General features: G+C 43.4%; 1 protein-coding gene across 1 annotated transcript; it reads left to right on the top strand.

Moving 5' to 3' along the window:
- Positions 1-12,223: 12,223 nt before the first annotated feature.
- Positions 12,224-15,666, top strand: LOC136527274 (thioredoxin reductase NTRB-like). The gene is made up of 2 exons (XM_066519937.1): positions 12,224-13,389; positions 15,175-15,666. Exons 1-2 carry the CDS (start codon positions 12,366-12,368, stop codon positions 15,243-15,245), a joined length of 1,095 nt encoding a protein of 364 aa, XP_066376034.1. The 5' UTR covers positions 12,224-12,365; the 3' UTR covers positions 15,246-15,666.
- The last annotated feature ends 2,572 nt before the right edge of the window (positions 15,667-18,238 follow it).

An 18,238-nucleotide genomic window follows, 5' to 3' on the forward strand; every position in this document is an offset into this window, starting at 1 on the left:
CTATCTTATAATCACTTGATAAACTAGGTTAGCACTTAGGGTTTCATCAATTCACCAAAACCAAACTAGAGCTTTCACTTGCACGAGCCACCTCTGCGGCATGTTTCTCATTGCATCTAATCCATTCATGTATAAAATACAATCAGTTAGCAGCGTGATTATATTACATTTAAAATCAAGCAACGAAAAAAGGCTTTCAAGCACTCACTGGCACATAATGCAACAACATGCTCGTTTAAAACCTACATATGTACTCTTGTCTCCTCCCTTGCCTCCTTCTTTGCCCTCTCCTCTAACGTCATCCATCTCTCCAATCCCTATTTGTTAAGCCCAACATCGATCGGGTTATAAATACCGCGCTGTCTAGTAAACTCACGCATCTTTTCTTTGTGATATTTAACGAATAGGTTGACGTAGTTAGGTCCATATCCCCTCTTCCGTGCAATTACTTGCCTCCCCTTTAGTTCATCCAAGAACTTAGCTTGACCATCATAACATTCCCACCTATATTTCCTAGGGCTCTGTTCAAACTAAAAATTATATCATATATGTCTTAGCAAAAGAAACAAAATACGATTTCATGTTTACCACAATAATAACCAACCTCATCATAATCAACCATATGGCCGTAATAATGGCCTATTCCAAGCTCCGAAGGGACTAGGCCATAGTTGGATTTAACACCACATTCGCACATGACAAGAGGTGCTTTGTAAATTATCCTTTCTTTCTTCTTTTCCTTAACCTTTCGCGGTTCTTTCGGCCATTGGTTCTTAGGACCATACAACCACTCCTTGAAACGATACTTTGCCATTGAAAACACCTAAATAAGGCGACATTAGTACATGAACACATATAGCTCAACATTTCAACACATACACTTTGCACTTACTTCATGCTTGTTTGGACACACAAACTCCAACGTATTCTCAGCGCTTATCATAGCTCGATCTCTGTAATCGCACAGAGGAAGTTCCTCGAGTCGTCTAACTATGGCTAGGTGCTTCTCCTTAGCCGTCATTGGTGGAGGGTTAGAGGGGGTGGAAACCACCGCTTGAAGTGCTCACTTGGATGTCTCCCTCTAAACCAATCGTCAAAAAGGAGGTACCTAAGGTCAAACTTGTCTGCATCGTCGATCCACTGAAAGAAAAAACACCTCTCATGGTCCTACACAACGAGATTTCAACAAAATATTAGTAGCATACTTACACAAATAAAGAAAAAAAATATAGTGCAAACAATTTCTTACACTAAAACGACTGCATGTGTAGAAGCACTGCGCCGCTGCGTCCAGATATTTTGATTGAAAAACGCGGACCGAGAAACCATAGTCATAGTTAGGGACATGGAGGTTAGGATGAACGGAGGCATCTTTGCTAGACGCGTCGGGGTATAATTCTCGAGGACGATCCTATTTTCGCCAAAACTCCTCCCGATACATTTCTTGCATCTAACAAAACGGATATAATATAACAAATAAAAATCAAAACATCACAAATTAATGTCAATGAGAACTATAACTACATTGCAACCAATTTTGTTCTAATAACCGAAAGCAATTAACATTAAACCCTAAACCTAGGGTTTTCCATTTGATGCACAACAATGAACCCATAGCATAACTACATGCGCTGCAATTACCTAGGTTTGCTAGCTTTTTCATGCCTTGGCATCATCCTACGGTTGTATAATACAAATATTGAGGGATAGAATGAAACCCTAAGTAATGATGATTCTTAGGTTGAAAAATCCGACTAATATATACTGAATCGATGCGAAAAAAACTAGGAGGGGAGCGAGGATATCTTGCTCTCAAAAATCTATGGATCAAATCAAAGTTTCCAAGGTCCAATATGCCGATTCGTGAGGTAGAACGAAGTGGGGAGAGAAAAAAAACCAAGAGGGAGGAGAAAGAAGAGGAAGAAGGCTCGGGCAGGAAGGTTAGGGTCGGGGTTAAAACACCACCTCGGCTCTAGTAACCCTGGCGCCGAGCTCGGCGCCAAGATCTACGGCACCGAGCTCGGCGCCAGGGTTACTGGCGCTGAGATCCCTACCATGTCACCGCCACGTCTGCTTCGAGCCTAAGATCTCGGCGCCAGAGACGCTGGCGTCGGGATGTGTAAGCTCGGCGCCAGCAACGATGGCGCCGAGCTAAGGGTCTAGATTTTGAAATTTTTTCTCCAGGGACATATTTGTGAATTTTTTTAAAAAAAAGTCTAAAAAATAAAAAAATTCGGTCCTTCTCCAAGGCAGCTGGCAATGAGTTGCCAGCCCACTGCCGACGCCCGTCGCGAGGGCGATTACATGCGGACGGAAACAGCTAGTGAGTAGAAATGGTAGTCTAGAACCTGATTAGAATCATCCTCTGCAAAAGGACTGTGTCTCGTGCAGCTTCCTCCTCCGGCAGCTCCGCCTGGCGCCCTAGCCGTCGTCAGCTCCAAAGCATGAAGGAACAGCAGCATAACTCCAAAGCGTTGAGAGTGTGGCGTGCCTAGTCGACAGCTACCTTTCCAAGGTGTCCCGGTACGGGAACCTTGCCCTGGGCGAGTTCCAGGCCCTGGTCGAGTTGCTGCCGGTGCCGGAGTCGGCACGCGTGTGAAACGATGGGCTGTACCGCGCCGTCGTACCTGAAAGCTCATCCGGGGGTGACGGAACACGAGCTGAAGCGGCTATGCCGAGCGGTGGACTGCAGGGATGCGAGCGAACTATCGCAGTGTCGCCGGAGGTGCGCACGCACGCGGCACAACGAGTGGCTGCTGCTCCACATCGAGGTGCACAGGTGCTGCTGTCGGAGCAGGCAAAGATGGTAGTACGAACATCCCTTGGGCAGAAAATGTACCTTGAGCAGAATTCTAATAATTCCTTGAGCAGAAAATGTATATTAGCTTTCGATGATAGTACGAACACTAGCTAGCTTGCTGCTGCTGGGTCAAAAATGCATCATTGCAGTGTCATGCAACTCGTACCTAGCAGGAAGCAGCCTGTTCGCTTGCTCGTAAACGATCGTAAATTTCCAGCTGGGAACAGTGTTTTTCTCTCACACCAAACCAGCCAGCAGTAAATAATCCACGATACGATACGGCCGCCCGAACAGGCTAAGATTGGTAATGGTTCGAGTAGTTTTAACAATTGTTCCTACTTACCTTTTGATCGCCATGGACTTGCCAAAATGGTTTGTGAAGGCAGTTGACAAGAAAAGGAGAGGCTTCCTTTGGAAAGGCCAGGAGTAGGCTAATGGTGGTAATTGTTTGGTGGCTTGGGAAAGGGTGCAGCGGCCTCTTGAATATGGTGGCCTTGGGATCCAGCGTTTTAAGGATTCGTTCACTGTGGACCGAGAAAACCGATCCATCTAAGACCATGGGCTGGTCTTCCGGTACAAGCCCCCGGCAAGGCTCAGGCCCTCTTCAATATTACAGTAGATATGCCATAGCAGGGAATGATGAGAAAAATCGGTTCTGGACAGATAGATGGTTGGTGATGGTGCTTCGACATCATTTTGGCTGGATAACTGGTTAAGGGAAAATCCCCTTTCAACAACCTTTCCAGCGCTCTTCACTCACGCCCGAGATTCAGATCTCTGTCAAGTCAGTCATGCAGTGTGGCCTTCGAAACACACTACACCCCTGCCTATCCAGAGCAGCCAGTGCTGAGTTTGCCGAGGCAGCAACGGAGCTTGGACGTGTGCAGCTTAATACATGTTTCGAAGATGACTCTCACAACATGTAGGCAGGGCATGTCTACAGAACTTCAGTCAGCACGGGGTATGCAGCGATTGAAGACGCTGACCACATCATCTCCCAATGTCTATTTGCCAGGAAATTCTGGGAACATTTGTGTTTGGTTTGCATGAATTATTTCTCAACCCTGAAAAAAAGAATGGAGAAGCAGTAGTATAGTCTCTACTCTGCGAGAAGGGATTTGAGAAATCAAAATCCAAATGCAAGTAGTAGACGCCAAAAATCAGCCACTATTTGCTAGTATCTTGTGCCCAGATCTGAACATAATTCGAATGAGCAAAGCTGAGCTGAATCAATGGATGCTCTTCTATTCGGTGGACTCGTTGAGCCGGCGTTGGCCATGGGAGCTCCGTGGACTCGTCTTGGAGTTAATCAGCGGCGCCCGAGCAATCGACTACCCAGACTCGACTAGCTGGAGATGTTGTTAGGGGCCATCCGGCCCTGGCGCTGAGCACGTCAAGGAGTCGGCGACATGTCCACTACTCCGAACTCCGAAGAAAGGCGGCGTTACCGTATCGCACCTGGAGTTGTGCGCACCCGTGGAGCTCGGCACCTTGTCCTGGGCAGCTCCACTGCCGCGACGGCGAGGCAAGCGGCGTAGTTCCACATCTCGGCGCCTGAGAGGCATGTGATGAGGCTGTAGACAGTGTTCGGGCTGACGGGATCGAGCCCCCTACGGCGGCGCTGCGCCGTGTGGATGAGATCTCAACAGCCTTGGAAGAAATGACGCCTCGAATTCGAATCGACCTGACGATACACGTCGTTCACGGCGCCTAAAAATGCATGCTCGGCGCCAGCGTCAATGGCGCCGAGCTCGGCGCCAGCATCTACGGTGCTGAGCTCGGCGCCAGTCACTCCTTCCATGTAAGTTCGCCCCAACTCAGGGGCTCGGTGCCAGCATCAATGGCGCCGGGCTAAGGTCCATTTTCTGAATTCTTTTCGCCAGATGTTTATTTGTGAGAAACTTTCGAAAAAAAAAGCTAAAAAGTAAAAAATTCGGCTGAGCTTGAGGTGTAGCGCTTAAACGCAGAGTACATGGAGCTGCAGCGCGAGGTGGAGCTTCTGCAAGGACATGTGGAGCGCATGCTGCCGTGCGGTGACGAAAAAAATCAAAAGTACCTAAAAGTAGCATGGTACTTTTCCAAGCATCGTAAAAGAGCTCGAAGAGAAAATATGCTGCTTTGTAATTTCTTTCGAGTACCATGGACCTGCAGGCACAAATCTACGGTGGGCTAGGGTTATAAACATCTGCATACACCTTTGATACATTTGAATAAGATAAGATGCTATTAGGATCCCAAATCTCGCTAGAAAACTACATCCCCAAACAAATTAAAAGTGGGCTTGCACAAACCGAGAAAGAAGCCTAGGAAATTCAGTGGGCCGGTCGTTGTGATCTGCTTTAATTGGTGGCTCCCTGTTTCCCGCTGGCTCAACTGGGAACAGAAAAACAGGAGATAGCGATGTGCCTGCCAGACACTGACCGCTGTATGCATCGACGAATGCAAAAGAAAACGCAGGACGCAAAGAGGAAGGGATTCGAATCGGTACTACTGCGCAACGAGCCAACGACGACGACACGATCCCAATAAACAAAGACATGGCCACCTGTCGCATGCAGTCCGGCCGGCGACTATGCATAAACCCGGCGACGACTCGCCGTCACGGCGACGGGGACATGTGCCAAACCTTTTTTGTGGCTTCGGCTCTTCGCCATGGAAGCTTCCATTCCATTCGTCGCTTCACCGTTCGGCCAGGGCAAAAGGACCAGAATTCTCCACGTTCGTCCCCTGAAGAAAGGCATGACTCGCATGCCATCCTATCGAAGTCCTAGCTAGGTTATGCAAAGAGAATGTTCGTCGTCAAAGAAGCAAGCTACGAATCCATGACACGGCAGTCACTTTTTTTTTGTAAAAATAGTCTGTCATTAATGTTTGAATTCGACATCAGAGGACTTGTTTGGTCCACTATTCTAGATATGACTGGTTAAAATCACGAACCGACGGTATATGGCACCTACCGCTGTCGGTTTGTTGTTGCACAAAAAAAATTTATAACATTTTCATATGGGGTCTGATGAACATAATCTTTATACCGAAATTATAGAGTTCAAAGAGATTTAAAAGTTTGTAGCTAATATTTTTTTTAATTTGATACGGGTAGCAATATCGAATGAAGATAAAGTCAACGGCAAAGTTGTAGTACTCAACAAGATCTACAAGAAAATCATTTAGAGTGCTAAATACACAATACAAGATCTAAAATTGTGAATTTAAAAGAATAGCATCGGTTGTACAGTCACAAGTGTCATACAGTCGCTGGAGAAAAGATAAACATTGAGGTCTACGTTCTAATCCTAGAAAACACTCGTAGGGGCTAGATTTGCGGCATCTTACGCAGGCAATGTTCAAATAGCTCCTACATTATGCACAGTCCCAAGTCAAAAGAAAACATGCTTTTACACGAGCATGACTAGGAGCGGAATAAAAGAAAACCAAGAACAAAACAAAAAAAAATGAATCCATATTTATTCGGATTTCTTGGCCAATCTATATATGGCCACCACTATTTTGTACTAGTGTGTTCGGTAGTGATTGATGTATAGTGGCTACAATTAATGCTTTTACCCGAGAATGACTAGGAGAGGGATAAAAGAAAACCAAGAACAAAACAAAAGTAAAACTGAATCCGTTTTTTTTTTATTTCTATGCCATGGCCAACCTATGGCCACCACTATATCTTCTACTAGTGTCTTCGGTAGTGATTGATGTATAGTGGCTACAACTAATGCTGGTTGTTTAACGCCCGTGCAACTATTGTTGTTGATGAGTGATTGCTATTGCAGTAGCCATAGTGATATAGCAATCACTTCTGAGCAAAAGCTCTACAACCTTACACCAGTCATACTTATCGGCTATGATACAGTATTTTTTTCTCATAATAAAATAGTATCAGCCAGCTTATAAGCCACAGAAACGATCAAACGAACAGGGTGTTAGATTTCTGTTAGTTCTCTATATTATTATAAGATGGTGACAGTAGGGAGGACTAGAGTTTAGTGAACAGTAAGGGTGTGTTCTTTTCTCTGGTCCTAGGACTAGAGACTAAACAGAAATTAAAACTAAAACTAAAATGGTGTTTGTTTTCAAGGACTAAAAGGGAGGAGAAAGAATGCGAGGAACAGAAATTAAAACTAGAACTAAAATGGTGTTTTTTTAAGGACTAAAAGGGAGGAGAAAGAATGCGAGGAAAGAGAGAGAGGGAGGGGTATGGGCTGTTAGTTCTCTATATTATTATAAGATGGCGACGGGGACATGTGCCAAACCTTTTTTGTGGCTTCGGCTCTTCGCCATGGAAGCTTCCATTCCATTCGTCGCTTCACCGTTCGGCCAGGGCAAAAGGACCAGAATTCTCCACGTTCGTCCCCTGAAGAAAGGCATGACTCGCATGCCATCCTATCGAAGTCCTAGCTAGGTTATGCAAAGAGAATGTTCGTCGTCAAAGAAGCAAGCTACGAATCCATGACACGGCAGTCACTTTTTTTTGTAAAAATAGTCTGTCATTAATGTTTGAATTCGACATCAAAGGACTTGTTTGGTCCACTATTCTAGATATGACTACGGTTAAAATCATGAACCGACAGTACAGGGCACCTACCACTGTCTGTTTGTTGTTGCACAAAAAAATTTATAACATTTTCATATGGGTCAGATGAACATAATCTTTATACCGAAATTATAGAGTTCAAAGAGATCTAAAAGTTTGTAGCTGATATTTTTTTTTTTAATTTGATATGGGTAGCAATGTCGAATGAAGATAAAGTCAACGTCAAAGTTGTAGTACTCAACACGATCTACAAGGAAATCATTTAGAGTGCTAAATACACAATATAAGATCTAAAATTGTGAATTTAAAAGCATCGGTTGTACAGTCACAAGTGTCATGCAGTTTAGCTGGTTAGATTTGCCGCATCTGACGCAGGCAATGTTCAAATAGCTCCTACATTATGCACAGTTCCCAAGTCAAAAGAAAATATGCTTTTACTCGAGCATGACTAGGAGAGGAATAAAAGAAAACCAAGAACAAAAAAAAATGATATAGTATTTTTCTCTCATAATAAAACAGTATCAGCCGGCTTATAAGCCACATAAACGATCAAGCGAACATGGTGTTAGATTTCTATTAGTTCCCTATATTATTATAAGATGGTGACAACAGGGAGGACTAGGGTTTAGTGAATAGTAAGGGCGTGTTCTTTTCTCTAGTCCTAGGACTAGAGACTAAAATAGGAATTAAAACTAGAACTAAAATTGTGTTTGTTTTCAGGGGCTAAAATGGAGGAGAGAGAATGCAAGGGAGGAGAGAGGGGGAGGGGTATGGACTGTTTAGTTTCAATTAACAGCCCCAAAGGAACTACTACATTTTAGTTCATAGTTTCTGTTTTAGTCCTTGGTGTTTGATTTAAAGGGACTAATTGAAACTAAAATTTAGTCTTCCCCTATGAAAAAGAACACGCCCTACGTCGTGACATCAATACGACCCCTGCCACCTTGATAAAGAGACTGCATGACGACTAGTGATCGATTTTAGACAAAAATCTCGGTACACCGCAATGCATGTAGGCTGGCTTACCAACCTACTTAATACGTTCATTTATGTAGATTGCCACGAGTTGTATACAAAATGAAATGTACGAGGACGAAGGAGCGCTTCTGATGTGCTTTTGCCACTGTGAGTCCAAATGCCTCTTATACACGAGGGGCCAAGACGGCCAATCGATTTTGAATGGCCCGGCTGGCTAACCCATCCGGGCGTCACCTTGCATGTTTTTATTTTGTGGATTGTCAGGTACCGAAGTACCACCGTGTATAGGTGGTTGGTACACGTATGGGCCAAATCGACCAATGTGCACGGGCACGGCACGGACTGGCCATGGCCAATGCAGAGGCACGGGGTACGGCATGGTTGGCGCGCCCTAGCGCCCGGCGAGTGCACGCGCACTACTAGTCAGCTATGCTTGCACACACAAGCGGTGGAGCCACCAACTATCGCCCGGCATACACCGGGCCGAACTGGCCTCTCTTCTCTAGTACTGCATTTTGATGCCTGTTTATTCCTCTTTTTTTTTTTTGGAAAAGATGACTATTTATTTCTTGTGCGGTTAGGCTGTGTATGGACCGTGATGCTTTTCGTCTATAATTATACTGCTAGAGCATGCGCCCTCTTGGCTGCGCCGGTTTTATTTTGTGTGAGAAGTAAAAGGAGAAAGTGAATTGTACACTCACAAAACAAAACAGTGTGTAACAGTTTTGGTTAGTATCTTCTAATAGTATGAGAAACAGTGTATAAAAATGTTGAACAGTGTCTGTTGATTGAGAGAGCTCCAATTTATTCCTGCATGAGGATGTAATATCAATGCATATAGGCTAGCCTACCAACCTACTTAATACGTTCAATTATGTAGATTGCCACGAGTGGTATACAAAATGAAATGTACGAGGACGAAGGAGCGCTTCTGCCGTGGTTTTGCCGCTTAGTCCAAATGCCTCTTATCCCCGAGAGGCCGAGATGACCAATCGACGGCTGGCCCGGCTGGCCAACCCATCAGGGCACCGCGCGCCTCGCACGTTTTATTTTGTGAATTGTCACGTACTGGAATATCACCGTGTACAGGCGGTACACCTATCGGCCAAATCGACCAACATGCATGGGCTCCGCAGCAAGCGAGAATGAGACGTGACGGACTGGTCGTGGCTGGGCAAGGCGCGGCAAGGACTGGCGCACCCTGCCACCTGGCGGGTGCACGCACACTACCCGTCAGCTGTGCTCGGACGAGCGGTGGGGCCGCCGATTGCCGGCTGGCATGCACCCGATGAGCACCGGGCCAAACTGGCCTCTCTTCTCTAGTACTACGTGTTGATGCCTGTTTTTTTTTTTGGGCGAAAAGGTGCATGTTTATTCCTTGGGCAGTTAGGCCCTATATGGACCGTGATTTTTTTTTGCCTGTAATTATTCTACCACGGCAGGTGCCCTTCGCCGCGCGTGATTTTATTTTTGTGAACAGTAAAAGGGGAAAGTGAACTACGGTTATTAGAGAGGAAACAGTGTTAAACAACGTGTAATAGTGTTGGATAGTGTCTAACAGTATGAGAAACAATGTATAAAATGTCGAACAGTTCCTGAGTGACCAAGAGGGCTCTAATTTATTCCCACATGAGGGAGTATATCAAATCAATGCATGTAGACTAGCCTACCAAACTACTTAATAGGTTCAATTATGTAGATCGCCACGAGTTGTATACAAAATGAAATGTACGAAGATGAAGGAGCGCTTCTGGTGTGCATTTGCCCCCGCTGCCGAGCTCGCCTCTCTGCCACCACCGCCGTGTTTACCTGCCTCCCTAAGCCCCTCCTTTCTAAGCATGCAGCCACTGGAACACTGAAAACCGAAACCCAGAAGGAAGATGAACGGTGTCGCCTAAAACCTTTCCTGAATTTCTAGGTGACTGGAACGTAGGAATTATGGTCTAATATACATGTTAATAAGATTTGCATTTTTGCTTCTTTTCATTTAAATTGAACCTAAGTTAAAATGAAAATGTGATAGGAGAGGTCATAACTTCTGGTAGGAAAATAAATTAAATTTTTTTAACATATCTTTTATAAATTTTATGCTCACAATGTTATTTAACTATTAAATGCCTAACCTATAAAAAATAATAATGTATTTTTGTAACATAGGTTATGATGTCATCTATCACCCTAAAAAATTGAACTTAAAACTCAACTAGTTTGTAGAGAAATAACAAAGAAAAATCTTACAAGGGGTAGATTGATGAACCAACTTAAATATATTTGGGTGTAAATTAAAAGAATATATAGGTTAGCGGATTATCCGAATTGCTTTAGAAGGGATGGAGCAAATTAGACTGTTGCCAATATTCCGGGCTTGTTTAGATCGTAGGGCTAAAAATTAGACTAACTTAATATGAGCTAATTATCACGGCTAATGGACTCTAACCATCAATTAGCCATCGTTAGCTCTTTTTTTTAGAAAAGGAAATATATGAATATCCCAGCTTCTGCATCGACCAATGCATATAGTTGTTCCTTATTACAAACATGAGCACTACGTCCCAAGGAATCTCAAACACAAAGTTTTGAGCCATATAAAATAAAAAAATCGTTTCCAAATTCCACATCTATAAGGCAATTCTATTACTAAATCTCCAACCGTGTCTTGCAAACACCTCCATCACGGTTGTCTCAATATTCCTACATCCTATTTTCATCATTCAGCGATTCTCCTCCTTCTGTAATAGGGACCAGGACCTGGTCCAGTAGGTCCTCTAAAGATAGCCTGCAAATAAGATAGTGCTAGGACCTTATCAAACACTATATCATTTCGAGTTAGCCATAACGTCCAACAAATTGCACTTGCACCCACAAGAATATGAGATTTTAGTTTCCTATTTATCCCTTCCAACCAACCTGTAAACAAACTATATACGCTAGTTGGAGGTATTAAATTAAAGGAAACTTGAACAATTCTCCATATGAATTTAGCAAAATGATAGTCAAAGAGTAAGTGTTGTATAGACTCATCTGAAGAACAGAAACAACACTTCCTATCTCCTTGCACTGCCGCCGTGTTAAATTATCCTTTGTTAAGACTATTCCCTTGTACAGATACCACATAAAGACTTTGATTTTGAGAGGTAGTTTCAGTTTCTAGATTAATATGTTATATGGTATAGCTTCTGCTACTAATAAGAGTCTGTACATGGATTTGACTGAAAACAATATTCTGATATAGCCCCACACAAAATGGTTCCTCTGGTTTGTTAATTGTACATAGCTCTTGTTACACTAGAATTAGCTCACATTTAGGCTATGTAATTGGTATAAAAAACATGGGCTAATTATTAGTTTCCTAATCCAAACAACCCCTTAAACTAGTTCAGCTGCCACCCATGCATTTTTTTTGTAAATTATATTGACACTCTCCACGCACGCACACTCACCCATGTGAACGCACGTACATGAACTCTACCTCTATAAGCATGTTCGAAGACTGGACCGACAAATCTTCGAGAGTGACAAAGTCACCACAGACGCCTCGTCGTGAGTGTCGCCTTCAATGAAATCACAACGCTATTAAATTTTGAAAAAATCGCTATCATGAACAGTCAAACCTATATATTTGTAAATAATTGTAATGCGTGCCGACATGCATTGTGTGCGTAGCGTGGTGTGTGCAACTGGGCATCAGCGTGTCTGCGTGTGCCATGATTCCATGAAACTAAAGGTGAGACGCAACCTTGTCTTACATTGCATCACCTCATCGTTAACTTCACAGTTCAACGGTTCAACCATGGGCAAGACGAGTATGGAACGAGGCAGCCTCACACGGTGTCCAACATTTGCTCTCGGCTACTCGCGTCGCGTGTCCACACACGTTCACACCGCGCATAAAATCCTCCGACTCCGAGGCGGTCAGGGCCAGCCACACCAACCACACGCACGCCGGCCCGCTCCAGCCCATTCTTCGGCCCGGCCTGCAGTCACCAAGCAAACAGAGCGGCTCCACCTTCGGCGTCCCCCGCCGCCGCCGCTCCGTCGGGCTTGATGAGCCTCTGCTCCAAGCTCTTCGCGTTGCTCCGCAAGTCCCGCGCCCTCACCACCACCAGCACTGCCGCCGCGACGGTGTCGGCCAACGGGATGGAGGAGGCTGTCGCCGCGGCGGGCCCGCTGCGCACGCGCGTCTGCATCATCGGCAGCGGCCCGGCCGCGCACACGGCGGCCGTCTACGCCGCGCGCGCCGAGCTCAAGCCCGTCCTCTTCGAGGGCTGGCTCGCCAACGACATCGCCGCGGGGGGACAGCTCACCACCACCACCGACGTCGAGAACTTCCCGGGCTTCCCTGACGGCATCCTCGGCGCCGACCTCATGGACCGCTGCCGCGCGCAGTCGCTCAGGTTCGGGACCAAGATCCTCACCGAGACCGTCACCTCCGTCGACTTCTCCGCCCGCCCCTTCCGCGTCGCCTCCGACGACACCGTCGTGCACGCCGACTCCGTCGTCGTCGCCACGGGCGCCGTCGCGCGCAGGCTGCACTTCGCCGGCTCCGACGCCTTCTGGAACAGGGGCATCTCCGCCTGCGCCGTCTGCGACGGGGCTGCACCTATCTTCCGGAACAAGCCCATCGCCGTCATCGGTGGCGGGGACTCCGCCATGGAGGAGGCCAACTTCCTCACCAAGTACGGCTCGCAAGTCTACATCATCCACCGCCGCAACGCCTTCCGGGCGTCCAAGATCATGCAGGCGCGCGCGCTCTCCAACCCCAAGATTAAGGTCGTCTGGGACTCCGAGGTCGTCGAGGCCTACGGTGGTGCGGAAGGCGGCCCGCTGGCCGGCGTCAAGATCAAGAACGTCGTCACCGGCGAGGTCTCCGACCTCCAGGTGGCCGGGCTCTTCTTCGCCATCGGTCATGAGCCAGCGACAAAATTTCTTGGAGGGCAGCTCGAGCTCGACACTGATGGGTATGTGGTGACCAAGCCCGGCTCCACGCACACCAGTGTGAAGGGGGTCTTCGCAGCTGGGGATGTCCAGGACAAGAAGTACCGCCAGGCCATTACTGCCGCTGGATCAGGTATAAGCTTCATTGTGGTTTTTTAATGCTGCTGTTTTGGTATTCCATGATCCCAATAGTGATTTGCGCAATTATGGGTTGGTGTCCTTTTTTTTATGTTGCATCCATGTTATATGCTAGGAAATGGTATTGGTGGATCCTGAAATGGAGCATGCCTCGTGTTAATTTGTGGGGAGCTAATTGACATTATATAGTGAAGTACATCTCTAGCTAAACAAATATCCAATATCCAATTAGTAAACAGAGTGTCTATGTTATTATGCAATATTTTTGCTGTTTACACAAACAATAGCATCAACTTGTGACTAAGTTTGTGATGCTTGATAAGATGGTGTTTGTGACTAGGCAACAGTAGTTTAAACTATGATTTCTATTTGCATCCAATATGCTCACTCGAAGAGGGTGTTGTGGTTGGTTCTGATCCCCATGATCTTTAGGTGGTTTATGCCATATTTTATGGAATTCCTGAACTACTGTGTGGTGGAATCTTATCTTTTAATTGTTTGCCTCTCAAATTTAAGCCTATTCAAAAAAGGTCAGGAAAGGGTGGTGTGTTCATGCAACATTAGGTTACTTGCAAGTTGAAATGACTTACAAGAATAAGAATTAGTCCTCTTTTTCAAGTTTGACCTTTACTCTTTAGGAGGTCTCCACAAGATTTCTCTCTCAGAGGCGTGAAGCTTTCTCATTGTTTTATTCGAAGCCTACCTTTATAAATCTTGTAGGCATTGAAAGCATATCCTTGCACCTTATTCCAGTACTGAGGTTCCCTTCTCTGTGATATTTGAGATTATCCAATATTGGCAGAATAACAGAATTTTGCAATTACGCTATAGTGATGTTTTTCAGTATCCCCTTGTGGAAATAGTATGCTAAATGATTTTCTTGCGATTAAGATTTAAGAGTACCAGGTGTTAACTATTAGTTACATACTATTAAGTTTAATCCTTTGAACATTATTTATTAGTAATAACTTGATATAAACGATCTTGGACCAATGGCAATTATCATATGCCATGAGCAGCATAACTGTGAAACAACTAAAGGGATTATGGTTGGATTGATATGGTCTCTTACTCTTTTGTTCCGAATCATTGTGTTCACTGTTTTCATTGCCCTTTTTCTTTTTTTATTTACTTTTTTTCAAACTGGGATTATACCCTTTTCCCATTACATAACTGAATTTTGCAATTAAACTATAGTGATGATTTTCAGTATCTCCGTATGGAAATAGTATGTTAATTAATTGTCTTGCAATCAAAATTCAATAGACACACCAGCAGTAAATTAGTAGTCAAATACTAGCTTATTCCTTGCAATATTTTTAATAACTTGATGCTAATGATCTAGTTGGGCAATTAGGACAGATATACCCACCAAAGGTCAATTATCATATGCTGGGAGTAGAGTAACTGTGAAACAACTTCTAAGGAACTATGGTTATGGTTAGAGGATTGCTATGGCCTCTTTTGTTCTGAATCATTGAGTTCTCTGTTTTGATTATCCTTTTCTCTTTATTAATTGAGTAACTGAGAAGTAATTTGCATCAATATCGTTTATTACTTAATGAAAAATCCATTCCAAGATTTAATTTATAATTTAAGCTACATGGAATTTCGAAGAGCTACATGCATTGTTCCAGTCTGTTATCCCTTCCTGAAACACTGTCGGTTTCAAAATGCGATGCAGTCCCCGTTGACAGTGTTTCTTGGTAGTAATATTATAACATGAGCAAATCGATTAAGAAAACTTTCTAACTCTATGGTAACCGCTTGGATGGTTCAGGTTGCATGGCTGCTTTGGATGCAGAGCACTACCTGCAGGAGGTTGGAGCACAGGAAGGGAAGACCGATTGATTATGTCTGGGCCCAAGCAGCTCTTGGGCCAAGGAAAACTTCTCCAAAAGCTGCTCTCTAGTGGTATAAACGGCACATTATTTGGTTTTAGGCCTCAAGTTACGTTACATTGGAAATTGATTTATATGAGCGTGCGCAAGCTTGTATAAATTATTCGTGTTGTTTACTACTCCTAGTCATGCTTCCGGTTCCGCATGTGGAAGGAGGCACTGGCTTTGCAGATATTGTTACGGAATGACTGCAATGCGTTGAGGCAGATTCTAACCATGGGTAGACCGTCATTGGGTGCTTTGGTAGGGTGTTCTGTTTTGGTGATTGATGTGTAATGTGTTGCCATGTGAATTGCGATGTCTTGTATGGGTTGGCGGATTCTTTTGGAGAAAATATCTCCAGAAATGCGCGTATACACCCATTTGAAATGTGCATACAGGGGCAAAACGACGAGAAAAAACACAGAAAAGTAAGGTTTTAGACACAAATCTTGACTGGTGAGCTCCTCATTAGATGCATTTATTTCTTGATAAAAAAAAACAAACTAGAAAACCTCGTACAAACGGTGAGCTGCAACTTATTTGGAGTTGCAAAATGCCATGAAATCATATTCAAATACTATTTGTGAAGACCATCTAGATTTGTTATATGTTATGCTTTTTAATTAACTTTGACTATCATCTTAAATTTTATGTACATTAACAACACAGGCCGAAATTGCTAGATATGTATGGTTACAACATGCTTTCATAATATATTCCTATATTTAAAATATTGTATTGTATAGATATTGATAGTTTAAGATAAAAAAAAAGACTTGGAATAAACATGGAGTTTTGACAGATCAGTGATTCCATGTTTTAGACATTCTGTTCTGAATTTTGCGAAAATAAGAACCTGACCATGTTTTTGTCAACCTATACAACACAACTTAAACAAGTATGTCAATTTGTTAACTTTTACACCATCAGTTCTGAATTTTAAACTTCAGTACATTTGTTAACCTTTACATCTTCAATTTGGTATTCAAACTGATGGCTGTTACTTCCAGGGGTGGATCCATATTCATTTTAGGGGGTGCAGCCACATCCTCATAAAAATAAAAAAGGTAGTTAGAGCCAAAATTTTACCATATATGCACCCACATATTGAAAATCCTTGCACCTACAAGCCGAGCACACTCCTCTTGAATTTACTCTAGCTCTGTCCCACTTACTTCTCAGGATAAAAGTGTAGATACAGATGTATATGTAGTTACCTTGTTACTTCTCTAGATATGCTTTGGGCAATTGGAAAAAAAGAAACAAGAACATGCCCATCAATGTTGCTGATGACAGTGGTGAAATACAAGAAGAAAGGCATCCCACATGGGAGATGAATGTATGAACTGAGAACAGCCTTATGGTTCTTCAATCTTTCTTTCTATATGATGATCGGTGTGCCGCATTACAACTGCCCATTTGACAGTGGTGATTGTAAAGTTTTGAAGTGACGACATATTTTACAAGGCATTTTTGTCTTGCATACAGACCAAGAGATCATTTCTGTTGTACCAAAACATTGCAAATGATTTTAAAATAACAAGAAACACTCATATAAAAGCTAAACATATTAAAACAACTAAACATATAATATCATAAGGGCATAAATGGCTGTTTTTACAAAAACCTTCAATCACGGAAGCTAGAAAAGAGCTACAAGCTAAACATGTGCACCTGCTCCATAGTGTAAGGGCTACTCTAGAGTGAAGTTGTTTCATGACGTAGTGGAAGGGCAACTCTGGAGTGAAGCCGCTTCATGACTTAGTTGTTGAATCGAAGATGGTGTTGATAGAGCAAAGTAGTCCAAACCAAACCCACCTAGAATTAGAGTTTACCCTCCTACAATTAGAGTTTAGTTTGACTAAACTTTAATTTAGGTGGCTAAGGTTTAAGGGTATTTGGGACTGCTCCACGAGCTTTGCTTCACAAACTCCATCGTGGAGTAACTCCACAAAAAACTGAAGTTTGTGCAGTACCTTTTTAGTTGCTCTCACAACTCCACCTTTTTTTCTCGAACAAAGTGCGTGAAGCTGAAACCGTTTGACTAAAAAATATGGAGCGAAGCTAAAAAACATGGAGCAGAGCAGTCCCAAACACCCCCTTATTCCAGTGTTGTTTGGATACATGGACTAAAAAATCATGTGCACCTTTTAATCCATATTAGTTCGCATTTATCGACTAATAAATTAATTGCCAGTTAGATTAAAAACTAAAGATTAATTACCTTTAGTCCATCTATTTGGATATCAGATTAAAGTTTAGGCCATGGTTCCAAATTTGCTAACTAAAATAGAAACATATGGCCCATGACTAATCTATTTTATTATACTTTTTAATTGAATTAAGATTCGTAATGAGATTTTATGGATGAATAGCCATGTCAATTAAGATGTGTATATGTCAATTGATGCTACACGCCCTAGCCTGGTAGCAGTAACTGCGTCCGGCACGTGCTCCCTCTGTTCAAAATTATGTGTTGCTTTTGATTTTTCTATCGCAAGTTTGATTCGATTTGTAGAAAATACGTGCAATATTTGTATCTCCAAATAAATTTATTAAAAAAACTAGATTTAAAGATCTTTCCAATGATACCATTATGTACCATAAATATTATTATTTTTTAATATATATTTTGTCAAAGTTATTTTTTGAGAAGTGAAAATGACAAATATTTTGGGATACCAGGGAGCAGGAATGGGTACCCCTTCGAAAAAAGGAAAATAAAACGTACGAATGCATACAGAGAAAAAGGAGAAAGAGCAGACCTTCAGGCAGCAGCGGAGCTTCTGAAGCTTGCCAGACACGGGGATGACCTTGGACAAGAAACGAGGGTGCCTGTGCCTCGTCAAGTTGACATCAAAACGACAAAGGCTTCAAAGCTGAGCAAGTTCCAAAGCAGTGCAAACTGCAAAGCTCCCTGTACAGAGAAAACCGTGCCCTCTCTATCTCCTTTTACTATTG

Source organism: Miscanthus floridulus, chromosome 19 (assembly GCF_019320115.1).
Source record: "Miscanthus floridulus cultivar M001 chromosome 19, ASM1932011v1, whole genome shotgun sequence".
In the NCBI taxonomy this organism is placed as follows: Eukaryota; Viridiplantae; Streptophyta; class Magnoliopsida; order Poales; family Poaceae; genus Miscanthus; species Miscanthus floridulus.

Coding starts and splice junctions, on each gene's coding strand:
- LOC136527274 (XM_066519937.1), top strand. CDS start 12,366: ATGAGCCTCTGCTCCAAGCTCTTCGCGTTGCTCCGCAAGTCCCGCGCC. Junction 13,390..15,174: donor CATTACTGCCGCTGGATCAG/GTATAAGCTTCA, acceptor TGGATGGTTCAG/GTTGCATGGCTGCTTTGGAT.